At 41.7% G+C, this 26921-nt stretch overlaps 1 protein-coding gene across 2 annotated transcripts in view; it reads right to left on the bottom strand.

Moving 5' to 3' along the window:
* ME3 (malic enzyme 3) overlaps window positions 1-26921 on the bottom strand; it is a 118122-nt gene that overhangs the window by 38990 nt on the left and 52211 nt on the right. For both annotated transcript variants that reach the window (XM_015639712.3, XM_015639707.3), the window contains exons 2-3: window positions 14486-14619; window positions 13024-13173 (exon numbers count right to left, since the gene is read on the bottom strand). In XM_015639712.3, coding sequence (XP_015495198.1) covers window positions 13024-13173; window positions 14486-14619 — 284 coding nt within the window. The remainder of the gene's footprint in view (window positions 1-13023; window positions 13174-14485; window positions 14620-26921) is intronic.

The raw sequence follows: 26921 nt of genomic DNA, 5'->3' as shown, positions 1-26921 counted from the left end.
TTAACTGCATCAGCAATTTCAACCCAGAAAGTAGATGCTGTACCATTATTCCTGGTTAAATAGTAACCTTCAGAGAGCTGTTAGCTTTGTGGGGGTAATTAAAAGTGGGGAGTGCTTCAACCTGCATTCATTAGGGTTTCAGAGCTGCAGTCTCATATTCAGTCCATTAATGTCCCAGGTTTCACTACAGCTGCAATTAGTTAAGGTGGAAGTCAGACTGGATTTTATTGTGCCACTGAGCACATCTGTAAGAGTCCAGGAAACTTCAAGGAGAGTTACAGCTTCTTAATTTGTCACTGAGGCAGTATTTCTGTCTGGATGTCAGCAAGTCCAGTCAAACTGCCTGAACTGGACTGCAAGATCCAGCAAACTGCAGGTCACCACAGAATCCATCAAAGGGCTTGAGTATATTCACCCACAGGATCTTTTGTCATCCCTAAGCCAGGGACATTATCTTTTCTTTTCTGATTTTACCCTGACTGAGTTCACGGCAGTACTCCAGGACTTATAAAGCTACACTGTACCATGTGAGTCATAAGCATCCTGCTCTGAGCCCCAGTACTGGTTAGACCTTGGACTTCCAGATGGCATTCTGTTGTCCCTTAACAATCCCTTAACTACAACTACTATATTATATACTATATATATATTATATAATATATATATTATATATATTATATATATTATAGAAAAAGTTCAGAGACAAAGAAAACATGGCATATTTGATGGCTAGTGAAAGTGGTACTAGATACTGCTGATGGCTTTTTGGAATAACATTTATATTTTTTACAAGGGCATGTAATGATAGGACAAGGGATAATAGCTCTTTCAAACTGAAAGAGGACAGGTTTAGATCAGATATTAGAAATTATTTTCTGTGAGGATAGTGAGGCACTTGCAACATGTTGCTCAGAGAGTTTGGGGACCTGCCATCCCTAAAAGCATTCAAGGCCATATTGGATAGGGCTTTGAGCAATCTGACCTACTGGAAGGTGTCCCTGCCCATGCCACGGAGGTTGAAACCAGATCTTCTTTAAGGTCTCTTCTAACCCAAACCATTCCATAATTCTATGATTCTTTTAGATATTTGGGAAGGAATTCATTTTAACATGTCTCAGATATTAGAAAAAAGAAATGTCCTTTAATCCTTTCATTCAATACCAAGTTACTTCTTTAAAAGGGCTAAGTAGTATTCCCCTTTCTGACAGTCCTGGTTAGTAATGCTGACTTGTGAACTATTTCCTATTAGAAAAAAGAGTGAAGCCAGCAGTGCTATCTCTAAAGATATTGTTTGTTTACAGAGAATGTTCATTCCCTAAAGCACAGAGGGGAGTGAAAAACATTATCCAATCCTTCCTCACAGCTCTAAATCTCTCCTCACTTCCCTCTTACCCAGAAGTCTCTCTCTCCCTCTTCTAATGGCTTTTCCTTGGCAATTACTAACGCTCCCGTGGCTATGTTTGCAACCTCCTGGTGTAGACTTGCCCCACTGCTGCCCCTGATTTCACATCAGGGGCAGCAGTGCCTTTGCTTCATCAAGCTCCATGTAAAAGCCATTGCTGTGCTCTTCTTCCAGTCTTGTCCTGTGCTGTGGGTTTGGGCAGCATTCCTGACTTCAATTACCTGTTCACATCTATAAAATTAATGGCCTCCTTACACTTACCATATATGGGTAACAGTCAGCAATTATACCCACCAGTAGTCATATCACACTGGTCAAAACCCACAAAAGAGCAGAGCAAATGATGGCACTGGATCATATATATACTAGCATGAAGCAAAAGAACATCCCTATTTAATTTGCATGAACTTCCCTTACTAGCTGAAATTGAAAATTATTGCATTTTTAGGATCTGTGGAGGAAAAGAGAAACCATCAGAAGGGCCTCAAAAGCTCCTGAGTTGACAGGAGTTGAAAAACACAAGCAATTCACTCAACTATTGCAGCTTCATCCTTCTCGCTCACTCCTCCAGAGGACTCCTCTCCGAAGAATAAGATACTTGCTCAGTAAGGGAGGAATGTAACAGCGTTATCCAATATTTACTGGCACTACAATGGTCAAGCCTGACTTGACCTTGTTCAGAGTTTGGTATACAGCAGGAAGAACACAAAAAACCTCAGCTGCAAGTTCCACATGCTTTCTGCACAGAGATCAGTCCATCAGCCTTGTTTATTCAGAAAAGAGGTGTCTTCTTTAATGGGCTACCAGGCTTTGCCTTATAAAACTTCTTGTTCGGAGAAGAGGAACTGATGGAGGGAAGTAGGTTAAAATGGTAGCTAAGTTACTTGTTAGCCAGCCAAGGAAGAGTCCTTGCAAGGAGTCTGTCTCCTCGTGTGTGTGCTGCCATACCAGTTCAGTGAACTGCAAGAATAAAGGTAACAAAACTCAGGCTTTGTTTAATTTTCTTTGCACTTATTAACTTCTAGTCTGGGTGCTAAGAGGGGAACTTGCTCCACAAGCGAGGAGACGATAGAAACTACCATGTAAGTTAACATTAAGAAAACGCACATATTCCCAATACTTGTATCAGACAAGCAGGCGTCATGAGTAAGTGTTTTTATCTGGATAGGAATGGCTCATTCTTGGAATATTAATAAAGGTTAAGTGTCTCCACTTATAACCTGAAGGTGATGAAATTCTACTCACATAAAAGTCCTTGAGCATTTTAACTTAATTTGGCCTGGACTTCCCTTAGAAGACATAGGAAGTCCATGGGAAATCATTGCTTAAAAAAGCAACAAACAAGAGATGAGTCAGATCTTTGCCAGCATCCCAGCCTGCACCAGGCTGCCTTTGGACAGCCATTGAAAAAGTTGTGAGACAGCAGCCAGAAACCTACAGTTAGTTATAAGGTTGGACAGAAAACAGCTCTGACAGGCATGGCACAAGCTGACCTTCTGCAGTGATCACAGCTATTCCTTACACAAAGGTGTGATGCTCTCTGAAAACCTGGTGCAGGACTGTCTCAGAGTAACACTGAAATCCAAATGTCAAAATTATTTTCACACTCAGGAAATGAAAAACCAAGTTGGCTTGTCACGGTGGAAGGATGCTGACTGCCGCTGCATGCTGCTCTGTGCTCTTTGCAGTCTGGCTGAATTATACCCCCAGCCCAGCTGACTGGTAGGTATTTTGGCTGCCCAAGGTTGCAGAAGGGACACACGTGAAGGAGGGATCAGCTGATGGACTTGGCTTTTGTTGTGTACTAACCACAGAAAACTCACTGCTGTGCCAGAGGAACTGGCTGGAGGAGCCACTCTGGATTTAAGGCCAGTCTGTGCTAGAGATGAAATAAAATGTGGCTACAGTAAGGGCCTACATTTGGTTTTATTTATTTTCACTTTCAAAACTCATGTTAAAAATTGACAGGTTGAGCAATATGAGCCTTTAGGGACATTTCCACCAGCTGCACCCCCACTGTTGACTTTTTTTGGTTCTGGTCTCTGCCAGAACAGGACAAAAGGCTTCAGAACAACAAAATAAACTTTGAAATTACTTGGCTGTTTTAGGGAGCTTGAGATTACAAATGCCTGTGGGCTACAGACTTTGGAGAGAAAGTATGTGCTAGCATGAACTGATTTGTCTAAATACAGTACAATTAATCATCAGATTGGACAAAATCTCTGTGATGATTCATCAGCTAATTTTTTTTCAGATTTGTCTATAAAAAAGGCCAAGAAATTTTCATTGTTTTAGGTAATTTTCTTTGTAAACTGTAAGCTGCTGACCAGTACCCTGAGGTAAGAATGAAAAAATAAAAGAAACCAAGTACAATCAACTATTAGTGAAATCTATACAGAGACTTACAAGGCAATATATGTATAATTTAAATACAGTAAGAGATTTAATTTCAAATGATCTGCAACAGGAATAACTTCATTACTACAATAAATGTCCTTAACATTGCCACCATATATTTTAGGTAGGAAACCCAAAATTCAGTGTGGAAGCCAGAAGACGCATGCTCCAAGGTACAATAATGAAAGGTTCAGTATCCACACAACCCCCCTAAACCCACACTGGGAAATCTCCATGATCCCAAAGGACTGAAAGGTACTAAGCTGTAGGAAACTGCCAAAGATCAGGAACAGAGAGATTTAAGTGAGCACATGAGTGCAAGCTGTAGCTCTCCCCATGCTTTGGCACAGTCCAACCCCTGCCACAGCAGGAAGGTGCAGACCACAGCCTAAAGCAAACCTTTTGGATCCATCTTCTATCTTCCAAATTATTAACACCCACCATTATTTTTAGCAGCTTTTTTTTTTTTCTTCCCCAGGAAAAGGGCAATTATACTGTGTCTTCTCTTGCCTGCTAGCTCATTTCAACAAACTTATCAGAAAGGCAAAGGTCTCAAAGATGTTTGTTCCCATACCCTTTTATGAAAATTACTGTTGAGATAAAGAGAAAAGATAAAGGGGTTCATGTCCTCATCACTCTGGGGAGGGGAACACAGACCTTACTCTGACTATTATTCTGACAGCTGCCCAGAAACACAGTTTGCAGCTGCCCACAACATGTGCTGCTTCCCAACAGTGCATGTAGTACTTTAGTACCTGCTCAGCCCTTGCTAGCAAAGCCTTAGAGCTTTCCTGGGCTGCATGAATAAGCAGAAGCAGAAGCAGAAGGCAGAGAAATGGAGGAAAAAAGGTGACTGTAGAGGAAACCAAATGAAAAACCAGAATGGTTATGGGCAGGATAAAAAAGGCACAAATAGAAAATCAAGGGAACAGTAAGCAGAGCACTGAAAACTGTGCTCACTGCCCCCTGAGGAAGAGGTGAGGGAAGGGGATGACCACAAGCTGGTGTAGGTGGCTATGCTGAAGCACAGGTGGACATGAAAAAAAGATGAAGGGTATGTGGAAAGGAACATAAGGTTTCACAGATACAAAATGTTAGGGGACAGTCTACAGAAAGCAGGACGAATCCCGGATTTATTTGTTCTGCTAGTCAGGCATCAGCCTAAAGAATAAATATCCTTTCTTCATCTCCAGGGGGAAGCTGATGGAGAAAGACCAACTCAGTACATATTGTTATTGGTCATTATGCAGCAACGTGAAAAGGCAGAGGGTTGGAATCAGGTCCCCAGTGGATCTCTGATACCCACATTCTAGGATTAAGGCAAGAGGCAAATAAACCCATGTTGCTCTTGGCTTGTCATGAGCTGCTTTTCCTACTGTATTCTCAGGACTGGATTCTCTGGTTGAACCAGAGAACTGCCATAGCATAAATGGCATAATTCAACGATTAAATCCTCCTTGTATTTTAAAACTTGACAACCCCAAATTTCCCAGTGTCCTTTCCAGTAGTAGTGTTTCAATACTGTTTAGGAGGACCTCCAAGAAGGTCTGTCTCTGTATGGATCATGCTGCTGGAGCCAAGGACTGGGCAATAGCAGGTCTGCAGTATGGTATCTGACTCTGGCTTACCCCAGATCTCCCTTCTTGCTTATGTGCAGGAGGGAGAGGGAAAGACCAGACTGCCTTCTGTCTCCCACAAATAAATTCACAGATGCAGTTGGGTAAAGACCAGGCATTGAGGTGAGACATAAGTTTCCACCATCCAGGGATTCCACCAACCAGCAAGTGTCAGCATTTCCCAAATTCAGTAACCTTTGCTGCGTTTAAGCTCATTATGCTCAAGGGGCTTGATATTCCTTGTTCAAAAACAATTTTAAGTGTAGGAAAATTTGACTTGGCCCTGATTTTCCTCTGCATTTTTGGAGGTTCAGTTCTGCACCTGACTGTGTGCTGGATCCTGGAACTATCTCAGTAACTGGAAAATTACAGGATTACAAAGAGAAATACACTGAGATGGTCAATCAGTGCTGTTGCTCAGTTGATTTTGACCAAGGAGCTCTTATCTGCTTCACTGCTAAGCACACAATGTATTCTGTTTTACTTGATAGTGCAGAGGTTAAGGTGGGATCAAAAACCCCTGGGAAGTTAAATTAAGTCCTACCCTGATTATATTTCCTTCCTGTGCTGTGCAAATTCTTCCAGGACCCACACCTTCCCTTTTAAAGTACACTGCAGGGAGCCCCAAGAATGAACACAGAATTAGGACAAAGTTTGACAAAGGAAAGAAAGATTATTTTCACAATACTAGAGAAATCAGCTTTGAGATAAATGAAATATGTTTTGGTATACTTTTAGTAAATCCACCTAAATAAAAAAAAAAAAATCTAACTTCTGCTATAAATTGCAGCAAATACAGAAAATAGCAGCAGCTTTTATATGAATTCTTCCATAATCAGGTTGTAGAATCATAGCATCACAGAACTGTTTGGTCTGAAGGGGACCTTAAAGATAATATTACCATGGAAAACCTCTTGCCACGGGCAGGGACACCTTTCCCTATACCAGGTTGCTCAGAGCCTCATCCAATGTGGACTTGAATGCTTCCAGAGATGGGGTATCCACAGCTTCTCCTGACAACCTATGCCAGTGCCTCCTCACCCCGACAGTAAAATACTTCTATCTAATCTCAACCTACCCTCTCTCTCTCAGTTTAAAACCACTGCTCCTTATCCTATTACCACATGCCTCCATGCATTCCTGGTACTGCAGGTGCTATATGGCATCCCTCCCTGGAACCTTCCCTTCTCCACGATGAACAACCCCAGCTGTCTCAGCTTGTCTTTACAGGAGAGGGTCTCCAGCCATCTGAGTGTCTCAGTGGCCTTCTCTGGACTCTCCACAACAGGTTCTTGTCCTTCTTGTGTTGGAGGCCCAGAGCTGGGCACAGGCCTCCAGGTGGGTCTCACCAGAGCAGAGCAGATAGAGGGGAGAATCACTTCTCTTGCCCTACTGGCCACTCTGCTTTGGATGCAGCCCAGGATATGGCTGGCTTTCTATGGCTGTTCCCCAGCCCAATGGATACTGCTGTCCAAGGTTTTCATGACAGTCAGCATCATTTCCCCTCAAATTTACATCCTGGTATTCATTATTCAAAATAATTCTTCTCCCTCCTCCCTGTCTTTGGCATTTTTTGTTTGAGGTGGAGTTGTTACTTGTGTCAGCAGCATAGATTTATGCCAGATCAAAGGAGAACACATTCTCTTGTATTTCCTTCACCAGGTCAACCTTTCTTTTGGACAACTCCACCTCTTCCTTCGAGATCCTCCTGGTAAATCAGAGAATTTCAACAGACTTAAATCACCTCTGACAGGAGCAGAAAGCATGACCTTCACAAATTAACATGAGATTTGCTGTTAACTTCTGTGGGCCTGACATTTTAATTCATGCCCATAAAAGTCTCTCATGGTTGTTAGAGCCAGTGCATATACATTTTTCTCAGGAAATGCAAGGAAGAGAAAGTCTGGAGATATAGAACAAGGAGCACTGACTGTTTTCTAATGAAAACATAGAGCTAAGCCCTTTTTCACTTCCTTTTCCACTCATTGCAATGTAGAAACTGTGTTACAGCCTCAGACCAACACTGTTCCATTCCCCAGCCTGCATGGAACCTCAGATCAGGACCAACACACCAGCTCTTCTATGAGAAGTTCTCGGAATTGAGAAGAACTCAGAAGTTCCAAACAGCCATTTTCAGCAGCCTTGGGCTCCCTCTGCATGAACTACATTCTCCTCACCTATTCCAATAGTGGTCTTCACCCCCTCATTCAATAACCTTGTCCCATACCAGTAACTGTCTCCACTACATGTGCCCTGACAGCCTCTTCAGGGCTTCCTGACTACACATGGTCTCTGTGAGACTTTCCATGGACATTCACTCCCCTTCAGTCAGTTTGGGTGTCTGGGCCAATGTTACCTAAACACATTGTTAAACACATTCCTCTTCTCATGCACTGACTTCAGCTGCTTCTGGAAGAAGGCTGAACTAGGCTGATGGCAACAAGAGAAGTTACAATGACTGGAGTTTTTACAAGTAGAGATTATGTAAAGGGGTTTCAAAACAAACTTTCAAGAGGACAATAATCCAAATCCCAGTCTTCCCACTCACTTCTGATCTCCAATGTTTTATAGAAGAGGGAATGGACACAATTCTGTGGTTAGGAACAAGTCTATAGGATTTACACTTTTGCTCTAATTCCATTTGGTTTGGTCTTAAAGTCTCCAGAAATGGCAGGTAACTTTCCCTCCTGCTGCTCAGACAGCACAAAAAAAAGTCACTCATCAGAACCAGACCTGCTGACAAGACAATTCTGCAGACTGACTGATGTTTCATTTACTCATTTTTCATCAGAGACACAGATCATTATTCTGTCAGACTTAATTTTCACACCATCTGCATCCTGTTAGCTTTCTCCAGGTTCAGCCTAATCCCAACATGTTTTGCATTGTTCTGCAAGCAGTTCTCAAGGATATTTACATTGTAGGAAAAAAAAAAGTGAACTTAAGCAAGTTTTTTCTGTCCCCATAACCTTTCTCCAATGGTGATACAACCACTTTTTCCAGTTGTACTCTCAGGGGATGCCAAAAGCTTTTGAGAAGCAGCTGACAACTTTATACTATTAAATACCACTATGTTTATAAATTAACTAGTCTTGAGAGACTGTGGTCTTATGCGACTGTAATAAACTATCCCTCACTATCACAGAAGAAATAAAACCCTGATTCTGTGCCCTAAGTTTGCTCTTTACTATCTCTTTGTGAAGAAGTATAATCCCTTTCAAAGATACCGTCACAATTAAAAGAGATCCTCAGACTTAAAACATACCTTTTAAACAGCTTTCTATGTGTTCAGTCCTGTGCTCCATAAGTACCCCCATGGTACTCACTAAGTGCATTTTACATTAAAAAAAAAAGAGAAAAAAAGGAAAAAAAAAAATCAAGATACTAGTATGCACTTTTTTTTGGTAGAGGCTTTGTATCCTTACCCTAAAGCAAAAAGGATTCTCAACCACAATCTGAAGGCTTACAGTGGTAGTAGAAGCATTTGCTAAGGAAATGGTGACTGTCTGTTAATGGGATCAATGAACCAAGATTCCTCCTTCCTTCCTTCCTTCATTTAGTGTCTCAAAGTTGCAAGCCCTGCTCTCTTACATTTCATTCTTTACTTCTGATAAACTTCTAATTAGGATAAGTAGTTCCTGGGCTTTGAAAAGCAAACACTTCCAAGGCCCATATTCCTTACTACCTAGGATAGGTAAGCCAGTTTTGTTATCACTGCTGCTGAACATAAGCAAACCTGGCCCGCCATGCCTTGAGCAGCTTGCTTCTGCTTCACCACATCAGCACAGCTCCTGGCCAGGTGAACTGGCTATTTGGATTACTGCCAGTCTGGCCCAAAAAGGACTTGGATCTGCCCAGATTTATCCTTGAACCATCACTACACAGCAGCACGGACATCTGTGGAGGCACGGGGGTGGTGGGAAGGAGGAGTTGAAGGGATGCCAGGGATGGATTTCAGGAGACAGACTGCAAAGCTGCATGTGTGCAGACATTGGATCTGAAGCTGTACAACTCTGCAAGAAATCTCCCTTAAGTCTGGATCGCCCTTGATCATCATACACTGCAACAGATATATTCTTTAGATGAAACAGGTCTTGTCACCTTGGGACTCTATTTTCAGTCACATTCTTTGCGTATACATCTGGGTCCCCTCACCACCATTACAGAACTTGTGAGTCAAAAGAGAGCAATGGATTTTCGTAACAAAACTGCAACCGCAAGATGCAAAATGAGGAGGAGCATAACCTGAGAAGTGCCCAAGAAGTGAGCATGTTTGCCTGTCCTAGTCCTGTACTCCTCCTGTTACTGGCCACAGCTGCAGACAGGACCTGTGCATAGGAAGACTTCTCTTTGGATGTGTTACTCTTCTTTTGTGCTTATTTAACATGGTTTGATCACAGAAGAGAGATTTTGACAGGGCCCTTAATCATTACTGCAAAAAAGGTGCTACTGCTTAGTACTTTAACCTGTACTTACAAATTGCATAATAATTTATATTTCTTATTTCAAAAATTCAAAATACAAAGTCAAGCTGTACTTCAGCCTGAAGGTTATAATGCTTATTACATGGCTTTAAATAAACAAATATTGTTAAATCACTAGGGAGCTGGCTGGAAAACAAGATAGGAAAAATCTATTAAACACAAGACACCTTCCAGCAAAAACTTCATAGCTCTTAAGCAACAGTGCCTGGATGTATTTTTTATAAATTTTATGGTTCCGCCTCTATTTCAGTCATTCTAAATCTCTGAGGCTTAATCACATAGGAAAAAGTCTGAGGTCAATGGAAAAAAAGAAATCCTGTCTGAAGAATTTTAAGCAACTAGTAAAGAGAAAGGCAGTAGGAGTTTGGGGAAGGCAGAGAACCTGCTGGGGCATCAGGAGCTATGCCTGGCCAGCCAGCAGAAGTGGGGAAACTGTGGGCATCATAGATAAGCATGAGAAGAGTTGAATGCTTGCAAGTGTTTTTATTCCTAGTAGCTCTTTTCTACTGTTAAATATAGAAAGCCTGTTCATTTAGACTGTTAGCTGGATAGCTTTTTGAAAGAGAAGAACACCAGGTGTCTTTATCTGCTCCATTTGAAGCAGATAAATCTGCTAGCAGGGAGTATGCTGGAGCCCTAGCCTGGAAGGAGAACTCTGTCCATTGGCCCCATAAAAGTGCAGGTTAGAGATGTTTACCCTCTAAAGGTTTGCATATAAAGACTAAGAAAGTGAAAAGAAGGATTGAGTACTGCAATTACAACAACAGTATCTGACAAACAAAACCTGCAGCCATGTAAACATAGAAAAATGCGCTCTGAGAAATTATTCTGAGAGGAGCTCTTCTGGACATCCCAGGACTGTTTTTAGATGCTGGTGTACAAGAGCTGCTTTGTAAGCAAGTTAAAGTGCACTGTAATCTTTCCAGGCTCAACCTTCAAGTTGCACTAGTTGCAACCTTCAAGCTAAGCACTAATGGGGCTGAGAAAGATCCTAGCATAGGTAAAAAGCTAATTGTGTCCAAAGGTTGCTGCCACTGTGGCCACAGACAGACTGCACAACAAGCTGTGTTTTTGCACATCCATCCATGTTGGAGCACAATGTGGGGTTTTAAAATGGAGATTTTAGCACAAGTATGGGTATCCTACCTGGAACTATGTGTCTTTCAGGCCAACTCCTAATGTATGTAATATGCTCCAGGACATAAAATATATACTCCAAGACAGTTAGAGTCAGATTGAAAAAAAATAGCATATACATACACTTCCCATTTTAATCTCATCACTTTACATGATACAACAGCTCTTTTCTTTTCACAACAAAAACATTCTTCTGCTAAAACAACCTTGATTACAACCAAACCTGAAGCTAGGCTGAAATTCATTCTGTATCTCCAGGGAAACAAACTCCTCACCACAGGAAACCAAATGTACCAAGGACATGGCCATTTGCTCTTTCCTGAAGAAGCCATGGGCTGGAGTCCAGAAAAGACCCAGCCCAAATTTAGCAGCAAAACTGCTGGACCATGAGAACAGACATTCCTATCACATTGGTAAAATAATGTGGATTTAAAACACGAGAAAGACATGAGCTACAGGAAGGGGAATTCTCCAACAGAAACAACTGCAGAAAGAGTTCAGTATGTGGACAGACATCCCCGCTTTCCTGAAGATAACAGTGGATGGAAAATAAAAGAAGCAAAGCTCTCCAATATTGTTTTAACTTATTGCAAAGTAAAGGCAGCTGGAAGGCAAAGACGACACAGTGGGTGTACAGCAGGAATTGCTGCATGAATATTGATTAGCTGAGAATCAGCAGTTGCTGCATTAATATTGATTAGCTGAGAACCAGCAGTGTGCTCTTCTCTGCCTGACAGTGCTCACAGTTCAACACCTGGAGACACAATCTGGGCTCTATTATCTTTGCTCCCTTTCATTCATGCCCAGAAGAAGTTAGTGTCCTCCCCTATACAAAGTGCAGATCCTTCTCCTGTTTCTCATACACACTGAGGAGGAGGAGGGGATAAGATCAAGTTTTGGAGAGACGAATGACTTCACCACATCCCAGTAGATCCACAAGTTGCACATCAAGGCACAGAACACAATTACCTGGCAAAGACACAAGCCTGTGCAATAGCAATCCTGAGGAGCAGCTCATGTGAAGGAATTCACTGGCTTTATTAGGAATTTTCACGACAAGCAGGAAGCAAGCATGTTTGACAAGATAATCTTATACATAAAATGTCATTAATTATTTTGTCTACACAGCCCTTATGTCTTTGAGGTATGCCTCAGGGACTCCCTGTGACCTAGACTCAGTAGAACTTACCTCAGCTGCCCCATCGGTGGCACTAGTCTCAGCTGAAACTGCAGTGAAACCTCTTGATTGTGAAATCCCTTGAAAATGGTATTATTCCATTCCTTTACTTTGCAAATTTATATAGCAAAAGCTTAAATGTTCATCTGACTACTGGTACATTTCAAGGACATTAAAAACTAAAAGCCTGCAAAGAAAACTGAACCACACCATTGAATTTTCAGGCTAAGTTAAAATGCACTTCAGAAAGCTAACAAGGGATTTATCAAAGCATTAATTATTAAAAAGAACTATGCAGAATGGGGTCTTCCAACATGGTACAGAGTGTTTAATGTTGCATGAATTTATACAGTGACTGTTCTGAGCAGAGAGGGAGGCACTGATGCAGAGCATCATCTATGAAGATGATTCTAGTGGGGTAGTTTATGGAAGTGCATACAAAAGTACAAAATCAGCATGATGTATCCAAAACCCAACAATTACTCAAAACAGCATTGCAGAGGGCACTCAGTGCTCCTGAGGCAGCAGATGGGGAGGGGTGCAGCCCTAAGTTCAGCAAGCTGTTTAGGGACTGTACAGCACTGTTCGAGAACAAAACCACTCTGTTCACTGTTTTTAGGAAGAAGTCAGAGCTACTCTCGACTCCCCAACTCATCATCAAGTGTACACACACGGAGCTGCTTGATGGTTCATTTTTTGATGAGGGACTGGGTTTTAGATGTTTTGGGCCACCCACATAAAGATGGTGTCAATACAAAAGAAACATTCACATGAAACTGAAAAAAATTCAAACACAGTCTCTTCACTCACCGTGGTTTCCTGAAAGCCAAACCATATTGCTGACAAGCCAGGCCAACTGTTGGGGTGTAAACTATGGGCATGAATTTCTCAATATCAGAGGTCAGCACTCGGTAAAAAAGCTTCTCATTTCTGTCTTGCAATGTCATAAGAACAATATACCTTTAAAGCAATAAAAAACAGTTTTATAGTTACATATCAGTATTTATGGTAGTACATAGTTTCACAAAAAGCAGTCATTGACTCACTCAGTATGCACTCAGTTCTCCCAAGCGCTGACACTCCTTTCATCATGAGCAGGTACTTAGAGCAGAATTTCCCAGAGGGCCTTGCCAGCTCCACCATCCTCAGTGACAGCTCACAAAGACTCAGTAGGGCTGGACGTCACACCCATGCACAATCTTAGAATTTTGAAATTTGCATCAAAAGGCATCACACACAGCTATCAATATATAATTTTCAAGATCTGTGACACAGAAAAGCCAATGCAACTGGTCTACAGGGCAAGAGTCCTGCTGCTTCAGTCCTCATATCAACAGCAACTGAAAGAGATGGAGATGCAAACCCTGCTGTCCATCACAGCAGGAAACAAAGAGCATCTTCCATCAGTAACCCTGATGAACAATACTGGATGCAATGAAAACTCAGAAAGATTAGCCGATACGCTATTGCTTCTGTTTTTTTTCTATTTTTTCCTACATTCTGACAGTTTTTTTCTGTTCTTCTATCCAGTGTTTTAGTGAATGTATTGGGGAGCATACACGAACTACATGAGTTCACTCTATTTTCAGTGCTCTGCTTTTTTCTTGTACCCAAAGTATACCAGAACTCTCCAGTAATGTAGTGGTAGAAAAAAGTAAAATCAGTGGACCTGCTGGACCAGGTCCAGAGGAGGGTCATGAAGATGATCAGTGGGCAGGAGCATCTCTCCCCTATGAAGACAGGCTGAGAGAATTGGCCTTGTTCAGCCTGGAGAAGGGAAGGTGCTGGGGACATTTTCTAGCAACTTCCAGTACATAAACAGGGCCTAAATAAAACCTGGAGAAAGACTTTTTAAAAGGGCATGTATTGATAGGACAAGAAGGAATGGCTTCAAACTGAAAGCGGGTAGGTTTAGATTAGATATTAGGAAGAAATTTGTGAGTGTGGTGAGGCACTAGTACAGGTTGCCCAGAGAAGAAGCTGTGGATGTCCTGGCCCTGGAAGTGTTCAAGAATGGGGCTTTGAGCAACCCAGTCAAGTGGAAGGTGTTCCTGCCCATGCCAGAGGGTTTGGAAGTAGATGATCTTTAAGGTCCCTTCAAATCCAAACTACTCTATGATTCTGCTGCTGGAGAATATGGACCTCTGGAAAAAAGTGATTCAGAGGGAAGGAATTGTGTACATTGAAGCAGAATCCACAATTTTTCCTTGAGGCTTTAAAGAACTGAAAGGTAAAAGGGGAAAGGAGAGGAAATAAAATGTTTTTGACATACTTGTCTAGATCATTAGACTTGTTTTCAAAGTTTTTCATCACACGAAGGACTTGAACATCTTGGCTCAGGAAGCAAGGAGGAAGGAGGCCATGAATTCCCAGCTGTAGCCTTTCTTTAAGTGTAAAAGCCATTCCCTGGGAAGAAAAAAAGGAAGGCACATTCAAATGGCATAATATGCACTAATAGCTAGGATATCCAAGAAAGCAAGCAACAGCATACAGCCCCTGTGGGCCTGGAAGCAGTCCTGCCCTGCAGGGAGTGTGGGATCCAGACCACCCAGACCTGCAGCTTCTGTATTAGCTGTCCAACACCAGTAGTGTTTTAATGACTCACACCCTTTTGCCATCTGAATTTGGTTTATTTCTGTAGTGTCTCTGACTTCACAGTGTACATATACTTAGTGTTTCTTCCACTTCATACTCTTTTTATATTACCTCATTAACTCACGCCTACTAGTTTCCATCGCCTTCCTGGAAGCACAGTGATCATACTCCTTTACAGATCACATAACACGTGTAGAATCATGGAATCATTTAAGTTGGAAAAGACTTCAAAGATCATCAAGTCTAACCGTTAACCCAGCACTGCCAAGTCCACTAAATTGTGTCCATAAGCATGACATCTACATGGCTTCTAAATACCTTCAGGTATGGGGACTCCACCGCTTCCCTGGGCAGCCTGTTTCAATGCTTGATGACACTTCTCATGAAATCTTTCCAATATCCAATACAAACCCTTCTTGGTGCAACTTGAGACTGTCCCCTCTCATCCTATCACATCTTATCCTATCCTATCACTGGGAGAAGAGACTGACCCCCACTTGGCTACAACCACCTTTAGGTGGTTGTAGAGAGCAATGAGGCCCCTGAGCCTCCTTTCTCTAGGATAAAAACCTCCAGCTTCCTCAATTGCTCCTCATCAGACTTGTGCTCCAGACATGTCTCCAGCTCCGTTGCCCTCCTCTGGATATGCTCCAGCCCCTCAATGTCTTTGTTGCAGTGAGGGGCCCAGAACTGAACAGAGGACTCAAGACGTGGCCTCACCAGTGCCCAGTACAGGGGGACAATCACTGCCTTGGTCCTGCTGGCCTCACCATTGCTGATCCACGCTAGGATGTCATTGGTCTTGCACTACACTTTGTTGAACCAATTTGCCTTGGCCCATCAATCCAGCCAGTGCAGATCTCTCTTCAGAGCCTTCCTGCCTCCATCAGATCAACATTCCCACCCAACTTGGTGTCACCTGCAAACTTAATGAATTAACTACCCTTCACTCCCTTGTGTAGATCATTGATAAAGATGTTAAACAGGACTAGCCCCATTAGTGAGCCCTGGGGAACACCACTGCTGACCAGTCAGCAGCTGGATTTCACTCCATTCACTACCACTCTGGGCTCAGCCATCCAGCCAGTTTTTCACCCAGCAAACAATGCACCTGTCCAAGCCATGAGCAGCCAGTTTCTCCAGGAGAATGCTGTGGGAAACAGTGTCAAAGGCTTCACTAAAATCCAGGTAGGCAACATCCACAGCTTTTCATTCATCCACTAACTGGGTCACTGTCATACAAAAAGATCAACTTGTTCAAACAGGGCCTGCTTTTCACAAACACATGCTTGCCTGGTTGTCCTGCACATGTTGCATGACAGCCCTCAAGATGACCCCGTCCATGTCCTTCTCCAGCACCAAGATCACGTTGACAGGTCTATAGTTCTCTGGATCATCCTCACAGCCCTTCTTGTTGATGAGTTTCACATTTGCTAACCTTCAGATAGCAAGGATTTATATTTGGGTACTGCACAATGCACCCAACTCATCCACCTTAGTTACCTACTAGTTTATCACCAGACAGTTTATTAATGGCATATTAGCGGTGCAGAAGACAGGCCATGTAGGATGCATTCTCAGTGCTAACCTTTTGTTTTAAATACAAGTAGCACATAGAGTGCCACAAATCTTATTTAGTAACAACACCGTCCCATAGCTGGATCTCAACTGCTAGACTCTGTAGGATTACCCTGCTCTTACAGGACCAGCTCACGCTTCCTAGGCAGAAGCCTGAGCATGTCCTGCTCCTGTGCATGCAGGGGCTGACACTCCAGACCACCAGCAGTGCCTTGTGCTGGACTCAGCCTGGTAAACAGCAATGGTAAATTAATTCAACAGTCTTTAATTAATGGTATTTCTGCTATGCTGATAGCAGATTAGACAGCAGGATGTCAGAAAGCATTTTCAGGAGTGTCTGGGGAGCTTAAATCCTAATGAAAACTTCACCTGTAACTAACAAACTGAGTAACAAATATCTTGATAAACAGCTGGCAGTGAAACATTCAAAATCTGTAACTACTGAATTACATCTACTCAAGCACTCAGACACATGCTTGACAAAATATTAATGAGCCGCTCTACGGCTGCAGAGCTGTTAAACTGCTGTTTTCTACCATGGATTTAACATTTCTCTATGACAAATAACTGTTACCATTGCCAGAGAAAAACTGGATACTGAGGACGTATCTTGATGAACTTGGTTTTGGCAACCTTCCCTTCCCTCCTCTTGCTTGCTCCCATCCCTGCCATCCCAGTGGTTGTGCCAGTACGAGCACGTGCGCAGTCACATGGTTAATCATCAAGAGGAAGTACCTGGATTAAAAATAACTGCATCACTTGATCTCAGATCAGCTCCCCTGGCTGATGATACCACAGATGGCTCTACAGGCATTGGCAAACCTGGGAACAGCCACTGAGGACATATGGCTGTGGGAATGAACCGCTGGAAGAGCCGCTCAAATATAAGTGGTGCAGATGCTGCCAAAATGTTTGTCAAACTACCAGCAATGCCAAGGAACCTGTGCCAAGACAGAGGGAAGAATCAAAACCAATTTTCCTCTTTGCCAGATCCATGCTCTGTACATACATACTGTGACACTCCTTTCATTAGTAAAACGTGCACCAGTGCAAATTAAAAGAAAGAAAAAGTCTTCATATATTTTAGAAAAGTTATTCATCCTCCAGGATGGCTGGAAACAATCTTTATCTTACAAGCATTTTCACAAATTTTTTTTTTCTGCTCTGAATCACAATAGAGTCAAGTATTTTCAAAAATCTTTGCTCTAAGAGCATAGCAGAGAGAAACTGTTCCTCTTCCAGCCAGCAGATGAGGAATTAGCAGCTGCCTGGGAGGCATCAGGCCAGAATTTTGCTTCCAAGCCCAGAAACAGCACTGAGGTCTCCATGGTCGTTGTTGAATGTTGTACCCAGGACATGCCTGTTTCTGCTGAAATGCCTGACATTTCTGACCCAAATTTCCTTCCAGGACAAGAGAAACTTTCCCCCAAATGAGTTTCATAGCAGAACTGTGGGAAGCAGAAATGTGGGAAGTACATTCCCACAAGACAAAGTTTGAGTTTTTGTAAGTCATCATTTCTGAATTAAAAAAGAGGCATCAAGTTCTCATCAGAAAACTTGTAGTCATCTGCATTCTTCAGGTTGGAGACTTCTGAAGTACTAGACTAAGATCAACACTGGACACCAGCTCTGAGTCAGAATTTGGCTTTACATTGCCAATATTTTATCAGCAGGGAAAATACAGCTACTGTGAATGTCAAAGTTTATCTACAGTTAATGAATAAAAAATAATACAATTTCAAACCATTTACTTCCTGTGACCTTTGCACACGCAGGACAGATAATGTGAGACAGAAATATTTGTCAGTAAATACTCTACTTGCTTGTCTAGAGAAAGGCACATGAAAGACTGGCCAATCAGGGTGTCAGACCTGACCCCTGCTCATACCCTAGAACAGAAATGAAGCTAGCTAACACAGTAAACCAGCAGTGGTTACTCTTCTGAAAAGGGTAGAAAAAGCAGAAACAGTATCCTAGGCATTTCAGCATCCAACCACTAAAAATCCTGTCATAATTTTTGAGTAGGAAATAAAGTCCTTTCAGTGGTTTTCCACACAGTGGAAGGTTTTAGTATTTCATCAAATGATCACACATCCAATACAAGAAAAACTTTATGTATTTCAGGTCATTTCCATTCAAAATAATACCATAATGCCCTACAGAAACAACAGTCTGAATGGCCACCATAGTAACCTGCTCTTGTTTTCCAGACTGAGCTCTGCCTGAATGACATTTCCAACCATACTGCAAGACCAGGAGCAGCTAAAACTGCTCCAACAGCTCAAACTGTTTAAACACAACCACAGTTGTGCTGTTACTAGCCCAAGGCTAAGCATGGCAACAGTGACACTCAACATCTTTAAGTCGCTGCAGTTCTGCATTTATCTGAACGAGCTACACCACTATAAGCATCTTCATACTGGAGCAATCCAGTGTGATGAGGAGCTTGCTGCTTTCACAACCAAAAATTAAATCTCCAAAACACTTTTCAGTACAGAGCTAGTCCATCATCCAGTGCCTCTGTGGCAGGGTTGGGAGCGGAACAGAAATTGCCAGCTTTAACATTAAGTCTGCTTTCTGAAGTTTCTGTCAAGGCCTAGGAGCAGGACCCCATGGTGAGGTGGTTATATTCACTGAAACAGCACAGCGTGAAATGAATCTGGAAACACATTCTGCCCCAGATCAAAAGCTCAAATTCACTGAGGTATTGCTGTGTTTAAGATTAAAGCTTTTAGACTTGGATTTTTTTTAAAGACTGCCTGAAAGCCATATTGTATCTCTCTTTTTCTGGTCTTGAAAGGTCTACTGATTAGATGATGAGCCACAACCTTGCAGAGCTGAAGCCAGGTGCTCCAATTCAATTTTAAATGTATTGGAAATGAGTTGGCATGGAGAGGGCAGATGCTATGTCACTAACCAAAAACAAAGGCAAAAATATCAGCTGCCCACAAGGCTTCATGCTACATAGAAGCTAAGTGAGGGGTTTTGTTCTGAAAAAGGCTTACTGCAAATAACCTCAAATGCTTCTGTTTTCTTATTGCTGACATCACCAAGTCTGTTATGTGGCAGGTCCCTCTTTGCAGTTCAATTCCATAAAAGCCACTTATTTTGGAAACTGAAGGGTGAAGCCAATTCACAGATAATGATTAGTTTTATAACTGCCTGCACTTTCTAGCAGTGAGAAGGGGCCGTTTCACTCAGGACTGGATACAAGCAGGGGGGATGCTGGCAAGGCTTGTCTTTATAATTTACTCATTATAGTAAATAATAATAAATTACACTTGTGTTTATAATTTACTCATTATAGATCACCCTTCTGTAGGTGGGAATAAAGACAAAAATGATAGTTCCTATGGTACCAGAAAACTGTTTTTAACGTAATGGATGCCTAATCAAGGGCTGAATTATTCTTTAGCTAGTGTAGAACATCCAGAGTCCAGTGTAACTCAGAAAATCTCCAGCTCCTTAGCATCTTTTTGGAGCAAAGCCTTGGCTTACTGCATCTATCCATATCCCTGTGCTCCACAGAGCAATGAGCAGCCACAGCACAGGGAGGGTTGTGGGACTTCTTGGATGGCCAGACCAAGAGGTTCACACAGTTTATACAGTCCCAGGCCATTGCCCTCTGTGATGCTGGGATTCCAGCTGCAGTTCTCAGGAAACTTTTGGGACCACATCCTTCATCCATGCAAGTGAATGCTGGTTTGGCAGTCTCTAAGCTGAGTAAACAAGTGAACATCTCCAACCCTTTGGCAACAGTCCCTGGAACTGGGAACTTCCTAGTCTGACTAGAGCAGAGTGCTGGAAGGGCGCAAGGAAATACAGACACACAAGGATCACCGCTGCAGGCTTCAAGAGCAGGTGCAGTTAATCTACACCTCCTTTACAATTAGTATGTTAACAGCCAGGCTAAAGAAGACCTAATAGTCAGGGAAATTAACAAGCTTATTCTATACAGATTTTTCCTGTAATGTGTTTTCCATAGATATTTGCACCTGTCCAGTTTTATGGTAGGGATGTACTTTGACTATCTGCAAGCAAAAGTTCCTCCCATAAGGGGTCAGCACCAGAAGCTAAACTAATCCCCACTGAGACTGCACATAGATGGGGAAGCAGAGAGCAACAGCAGCAAACATCCATTTTCTACATGAAGTAAGATTTTTCTACAGAGATCAGATCCTACAGTGACCTTTTTGACTCCAACTGACTTGATAAGCTTTTTCACAGTGCTCCTTCTCAGCTACTCAAGTTTCTCCTCCTGGTGTAGATGGACTGACAGGCACTGCACTCTACCCTGGAAAAGCTATATTGAAAATATTATTTGCAAAAAAAAAAAATGAAGGAGGGACATCAGAGGGGAAATTCTTTATTTTCTCCTTTCAAAAGTCTTGTAGCTTCGTATTACCTTTAATTTGAATGTGTTTGTGCTCTTAAACTTAGGAAAAACCCAAACTTGTGATGCTTTGGGATATGGGGAAGATATCTCTAAAACCTGAAAAGAAGAATCATCCCTGTGTCCTCTCAGCAGTTATTGCTGGGCAAACATTTTGTTGCCTGTGATTTACAAACTCTTCTCACAGTGCATATTCATCTTTCTGAGTTCACAGTCACTAGCTGAAAAATCCCTCACTCTCAGCCATCACCTTTATTACAAAATGATATAAAAATGGATTTCTAATCCTTTCATATTGTTCTTCCTTCTCTCCCACAGAGCCTGGGAACACTATTAAAAACTCCAAGACAAAGATAATTAAGCAACTTAACTTTGTTTGTTTTAGTTCCTGAGGGAACCATCTTTAATGAGGTCCTCTAATTTAATTACAACGTAAGTTGTCCCTACTATTAATGAGGTTTTACCAGGAACTCTTTTGTTTTGTGCAAGTAACTTTTTTTCACTGGATTACATTTCTATTATTCTTCTCAGTGACTTTTGATTTACACCAGCATAAGACTGAGCAGAACTGGAACATGACAAAGCCCCTGTGCCACAGGGATCTGATCCTGCACAGTTTAATCCCACAGAAGTAAACACCTTCCTGGTGAGGACATCCCTGGTGCAAGATGTGACAGGGTCCCACACAAAAAGCAGCAAAGCTGTGCCATTCCCACATGTTGCAGGAGGTTTTCTTAATAAATAAACTCATTGGACAAATGTCTTCAGAGATTTATTAATTAATCCATAGGAAAAACTGCAGTGCTAAACTCCTCAAGTGCCTGCACTGTGATTTCAAACTGCAGTGTTACAACTCTACACCAAAGTTAGTAGACAACTCATTATGATTTCCTGCACTTTGTCAGCCTCCAGGGCAGCAATTTGTCCTCCATATAAAAAATTAAATAAATAAAATCTATATTCTAGAGACTTTATGTGTTTTATCTGCAAATAGGTTTCTGTTGCACTGACAAAAACAGATTTTTTAAAGATGAATGAGACAAAACTCCCCAAAGAACAGCTTGTTTGGCACTTTGGCTTCTTCCCACAAAAACATGTTAAGATCCTCACAAAGTTCTAGCCAAGCTAATGGGAATATTTCTTTGTCTCTATGGAGGGATATATAAGCCTAACTTTTCTTTTGATTTTGACTAGATTCACAAATGTGTTTACATGCATGATGTGTCCAAATACAAACTTCAGTGTCTTTTGGTAAAGGAGAAGAGTTAAATCACTTCAGGGAGAACAAGACTGTCATATACAGAAATATTAGGTGGCAGAAGGAAGAAAAACCCCAGAGAAATCCTGAGAAATTATTAGGATAATAGAGCAGTGCAGAATCCCAAATGGTGGGGGACACATGGTGCATGTAAATAACAGGTTAGAAAACCACTCCTGCCTGCATCAGCCTAAATCATGAAGCACTTGCTGGTTTCCTCCTCAAGTGTAGCAAGATATTGTAGACAAGGGTGGCCTGATGGAGTAGGCAGTAATAAGGACATCAGGTTTTGGGCTACTGCTAAGCTGTTGAGCAGAACCCTGAGGCAAACCCCAAATTCTCAGTCCCTTCTCAAAAGTATCCCATGTGATCCTGGCACACAGATTTCAGTGGATTGCCCCTCGTAACTCCAAAGCAAATGAAGACTCCTTGGTGTCGCCCCTACTTTATTCTCAGTCTCCCTAAATAATTCCACATCAGTTTTACATCTACAACTGTCACAGCTTTTCATGCCAATTAGTGAGTGAAATGAGCTAGTCCAGGATAGAAATGGGAAGCTCACAGTCCACATGACTATCTCTCAGCTAAAGGGGAAGCTATTATTTCTTCTCGTGAGGAAAGGGAGCAGGGTAAAATCAGTTTCTGCAGACAGTTTGCCAAGCGCTAACCCAAATATTTCAGTTACTGTGATGTTGGAGACAGACTTTTCTCCCAAATATAATGTTGCCACTAGACAGGAAAAATTAAGTGTAAATGACAATGCTTGCATTCCTAAACCCGTGAAAACAAGCCATCATCATCAATTTGAAAAAGCAAGTATGTCTGAGAAGAAAAATCAGGGCAATTCTAAGGTTTAAATGTGATCCAAAACATTAAGAAAATACAGTTTTAAAAGCCAGTTTTACAATGTCTGGAAACTTCTCCCATTGTACAGGCAGCTGATCATGTGAATTGTGGTTGCATAGAACTTGTGCCTGGTGCTATTTAGAGCAGTAACTTCCTTTTGAGGTCCCTTTTGAGTAAATCATATAAAATGAGACTTGTGCATTTACTGCTTGCATACAAACTGCACTGTGCTGTAGGTCTGGAGGGTGGGAGCCTCTGTGCAATTTGTATATCTTTTGCTATTGCCACATCAGCAAATGGGGTTGCTCCAAATGTAGGCTGGAGCTGGATTACCGCTCATGGATGACTGCTGATGCTGTTTTTGGTTAAACACCACTGAAAAGCACTGCCTCAGCCATACAATTAACTGTTTCACAAGAAAATAGTTTGGGTGGAAGCTGAATCTGAATGAAACCAGGAGTAGTTTTGTTACTGGCTTTACCAGAAATGTCTTCTCCACTGTAGTATTCTTAATGGCCTTGTCACTGTCCTCCTTCACATGCTGTCTCTAGCAAAGCTCTGTAGAAAGGAGCCATAGCAGCAGCTTCTTGAGCAGTACCAGATGTTCTCTGCACATCTTTGTCTAATCCAGGAGAAGCAGGCTTGGCTCCTGAACCACAATTTTGACAGCTGTGCAAGGAGATCTAACATATGTCGGCTTCAGAGCATTTGAGATGTTTACTAAACATTCAGATACCCTCTCAGATAATGGATTCTAGAGAAAGGCAAGGTTTTCTTTTAAAAATTAGGAATACGAGAAACAGACAAGGCTTTAACTGAGAAATCTGCCATCTTAGTAAAACAAACACACTAGAAAAAACACCCTGAGCTTCACCTGAATGCAGCAAAACATGCAGGTAAACACAGGGCACCCCACAGGAAATCTGCGTGAGCCTCCATTTCCTATCTGAGTAATTTGTACCACTTTTGTTTTTCCCTCACTGATTCTGCAGTCCTGCATGGCAAGGTCACTGATGGACTTCCACCCAGGCAGCTTATGCTGAGGCTCAGCAGAGAAACCGACCCCCAGTGCAGTGCTCATTGGCACTGGAGCACACCAGAGGCATACAGCAATCTCAAGAGTGTCCAGCTTCCCTTTGGAGATCTTTGTGCAGTCCTCACAAAGGAGCACATTTGGCTGCTCACCTTAAGAGTTTAATTGTGTTCTGTGCCATGGTGATATTTTTCTTCCCACTTCTCAGCCTTCCAAAGACTCAATCCTCCAGTGGTTTTTGTCTCTCAATGCATTAAGCAAGTTGCTTTCCTCTCTCTACTCCAGCATTTTTACAGCTGCGTTTCACAAAACCCCTTTTTAAGACTGACAAATATATGTGTGTGTATATACATATATACAAACACTTAGCCCCAGTGCATGTCCTTTTCCAATCCAGCCTCCAGCCAGGCCCAAAATGATCTCCATGCTGACCCCTGGGGCCTGTCGCTTTGCCAAGCACATGTTTTTCCTAAGCACACATGGGCTATCTAACTGTCCAAACTACTTTTGGCACCACCAGGAGAGTAGCTGGCCTATCATGACTATTCTCTGACCCGCCTCCTTGTCCTCTTTGTCTGAATACTTTACTTTAAAGTTTTCATTCCTTTTAATGCATAGAGGAAAAAGGAAGATGCATGAAGTGCTCACATACATTAGTCTGACCCTCTGTCTTCAGCACTCATCACCTTTGTGTGCACTCTCCCTCCTATCTTTGTTTACTGACAATTCAAAGTGAGCTATTGCTAAATTCTCTGCAGTCGAATACTCAGCACTTGGCACACTGAAGCATCTGGGCTGCAATTTCTACAGTAACACAATACAAAATGATACATCCTTTCTATCAAACTTCCCCTTCAGGATCTCTACGTATTCCAATTATACAGCCCTTTTATTTTCCACTTTCTTTGCTCCTCAAAATTCCATTTCTATTAGTTCCATGTGGTGTGAGTACACTATGTCCAAATATTCCAGGTGACAAAATACCACTAATTTCATACAAGTGCTTTAATTTGTATCACTTTCTCAAGACTGAGCTTAACCACTTCAAGTTTCAAAAGCACACACTGCTCTGCAAACTGTAAATCAAATACCTAATAAAGTTCCTGAGATTTTTTTTAAAAGAAAGTTCAAAAATGAAACTCCCATCTTCTTCTTCCAAGTGCTTTTAATCAAGGACAGAATGAAGTAAGTTATCCAAGTTCAGAATGAAAAAAAGAGAAAGCACAATTACTCGGAGATGAAATTTAAAGATTAAACCCCTTTTGATTCCTTGAGCTGTCTGACAAGCATTTCTGTGGGACAGCAATTGCAGCTACATGTTATGAAATATTTCTGTCAGTTTGTAAAATGCGTGACCACATGTTGGTCAAGACAGCTGAACTGTTCATTATTTCTAGGAAGCTGTAAATCACCCCTCTGGCAAGCCTTCACATGAGTTTCAAAATAAATTGGTTCTGTTCTAGATCCCATTAGATGCTATAGATTAAAATGCAAGTAATATTATTGTTGGCATTGCTGCTGCCTGTCCACCTCGGCTCAATTACTCCTGCCTGTCCTAGCTTAAACAAGTATTATCTGAGGCCAAAGCAGTGGTTTCCTTCCTCCAGCAGAACATCTATTCCCAAAACAATTTGGCTAAATGACACAAATGTGAAGTGTGACTGCAGTAAAGGTAACAAACAGTCCAGGCTCTTTGAATACACAAGTGTTATCTCAAAATAATTTGATATATGGATGATCAGGTAAAGATTATTAAAACATTGATTTTATACATTAAAATGGTTAATGTATAAAAGGTTAATGTATAAATGGTTAATGTATTAAAAGGTTAAAACATTGATTTTGCTCATTCACCTCAGTCAGGAGATATCAATCAACTCTACAAACCTGATATTCAATGTGGGGTTTCAACTTAGTAATACCTGCCTTGCTAAAAAGGGATGTGGGAAGCATTGGAGGCAGTGCAAGAGTCTGCAAATACTGGGAATGCTGACATGATTTTCACTCATGGCCTGCCATGAAAGACCTGTACGCAGGGCATATCTTTGGGAATAGACCTCCTCAAACTCAGGTTTGAGGCCAAGGTTTTGATTCTTCTCTGCCTGACACCACAATAAATCAGAGTAAAGCAAATGTAAAATGATTTTTAACTTGGTGCTTGAAATAAATGAAGGTCTGGATAGTCAGAGCTGAAAAGTTGGACGGAGACCTTATCTTGACCTTTAAAAATAAAAAGGGCACTTATAGGAAGGATGGAGACAGACTTTTTAGTAGAGCCTGCTGTGATAGGACAGAGGTTAGTGGTTTTAAACTGAAAGAGGGTAGGTTTAGATTGGACATAAGGAAGATTTTTTTTTTTTAGAATAACATTCATAGATTTTTACAAGGACATGTAGTGATGGGACAAGGGGGAATGGCTTTAAACTGAAAGAGGGAAGGTTTAGTTTAGATACTAGGAAGAAATTATTTCCTGTGAGGGTGGTAAGACACTGTAAGAGGTTGCCCAGAGAAGCTGTAGATGACCCATCCTTGCAAATGTTCAAGGCCACTTTGGATGGGGCTTTGAGCAACATGGTCTAGTGGGTGACATCCTAACCCATGACAAGGGGTTAGAACTAGATGATCTTTAAGGTCCCATCCAGTGCAATACAAGAGTTTGTGTTCTGGGGAAAACAAGGCTACAATTCACCACCAGTATGATTCTGGCAGTTGTCAGTGGCTGTGTGGAGTTTTATCATATGCAGCATCTTTGTCCTGGCCCTGAACCTCAGATTAAGAAGTTATCACACTATCTATAAAATCTGAGTGAGGGAGCACTTCCGAAGTTGTAGGCTGCTGTTATGTTTAGCATTGAACAAAACCTAACAAGTCACACTCTGCTTTGTCTTTCCTCCCAACAAAAGTGTGATTGTCAGAATATATGTCCATATGGCACGTCTTTTGTGTGTTTACAAAAGCTTTGTGTTCTGTCCCATCAGTACATAGAAGTGCTGACTTTTCCAGGT

The sequence above is a fragment of the Parus major genome, chromosome 1, assembly GCF_001522545.3.
Source record: "Parus major isolate Abel chromosome 1, Parus_major1.1, whole genome shotgun sequence".
Classification (NCBI taxonomy): Eukaryota; Metazoa; Chordata; class Aves; order Passeriformes; family Paridae; genus Parus; species Parus major.
This window is presented reverse-complemented; position numbering and strand designations above follow the sequence as displayed.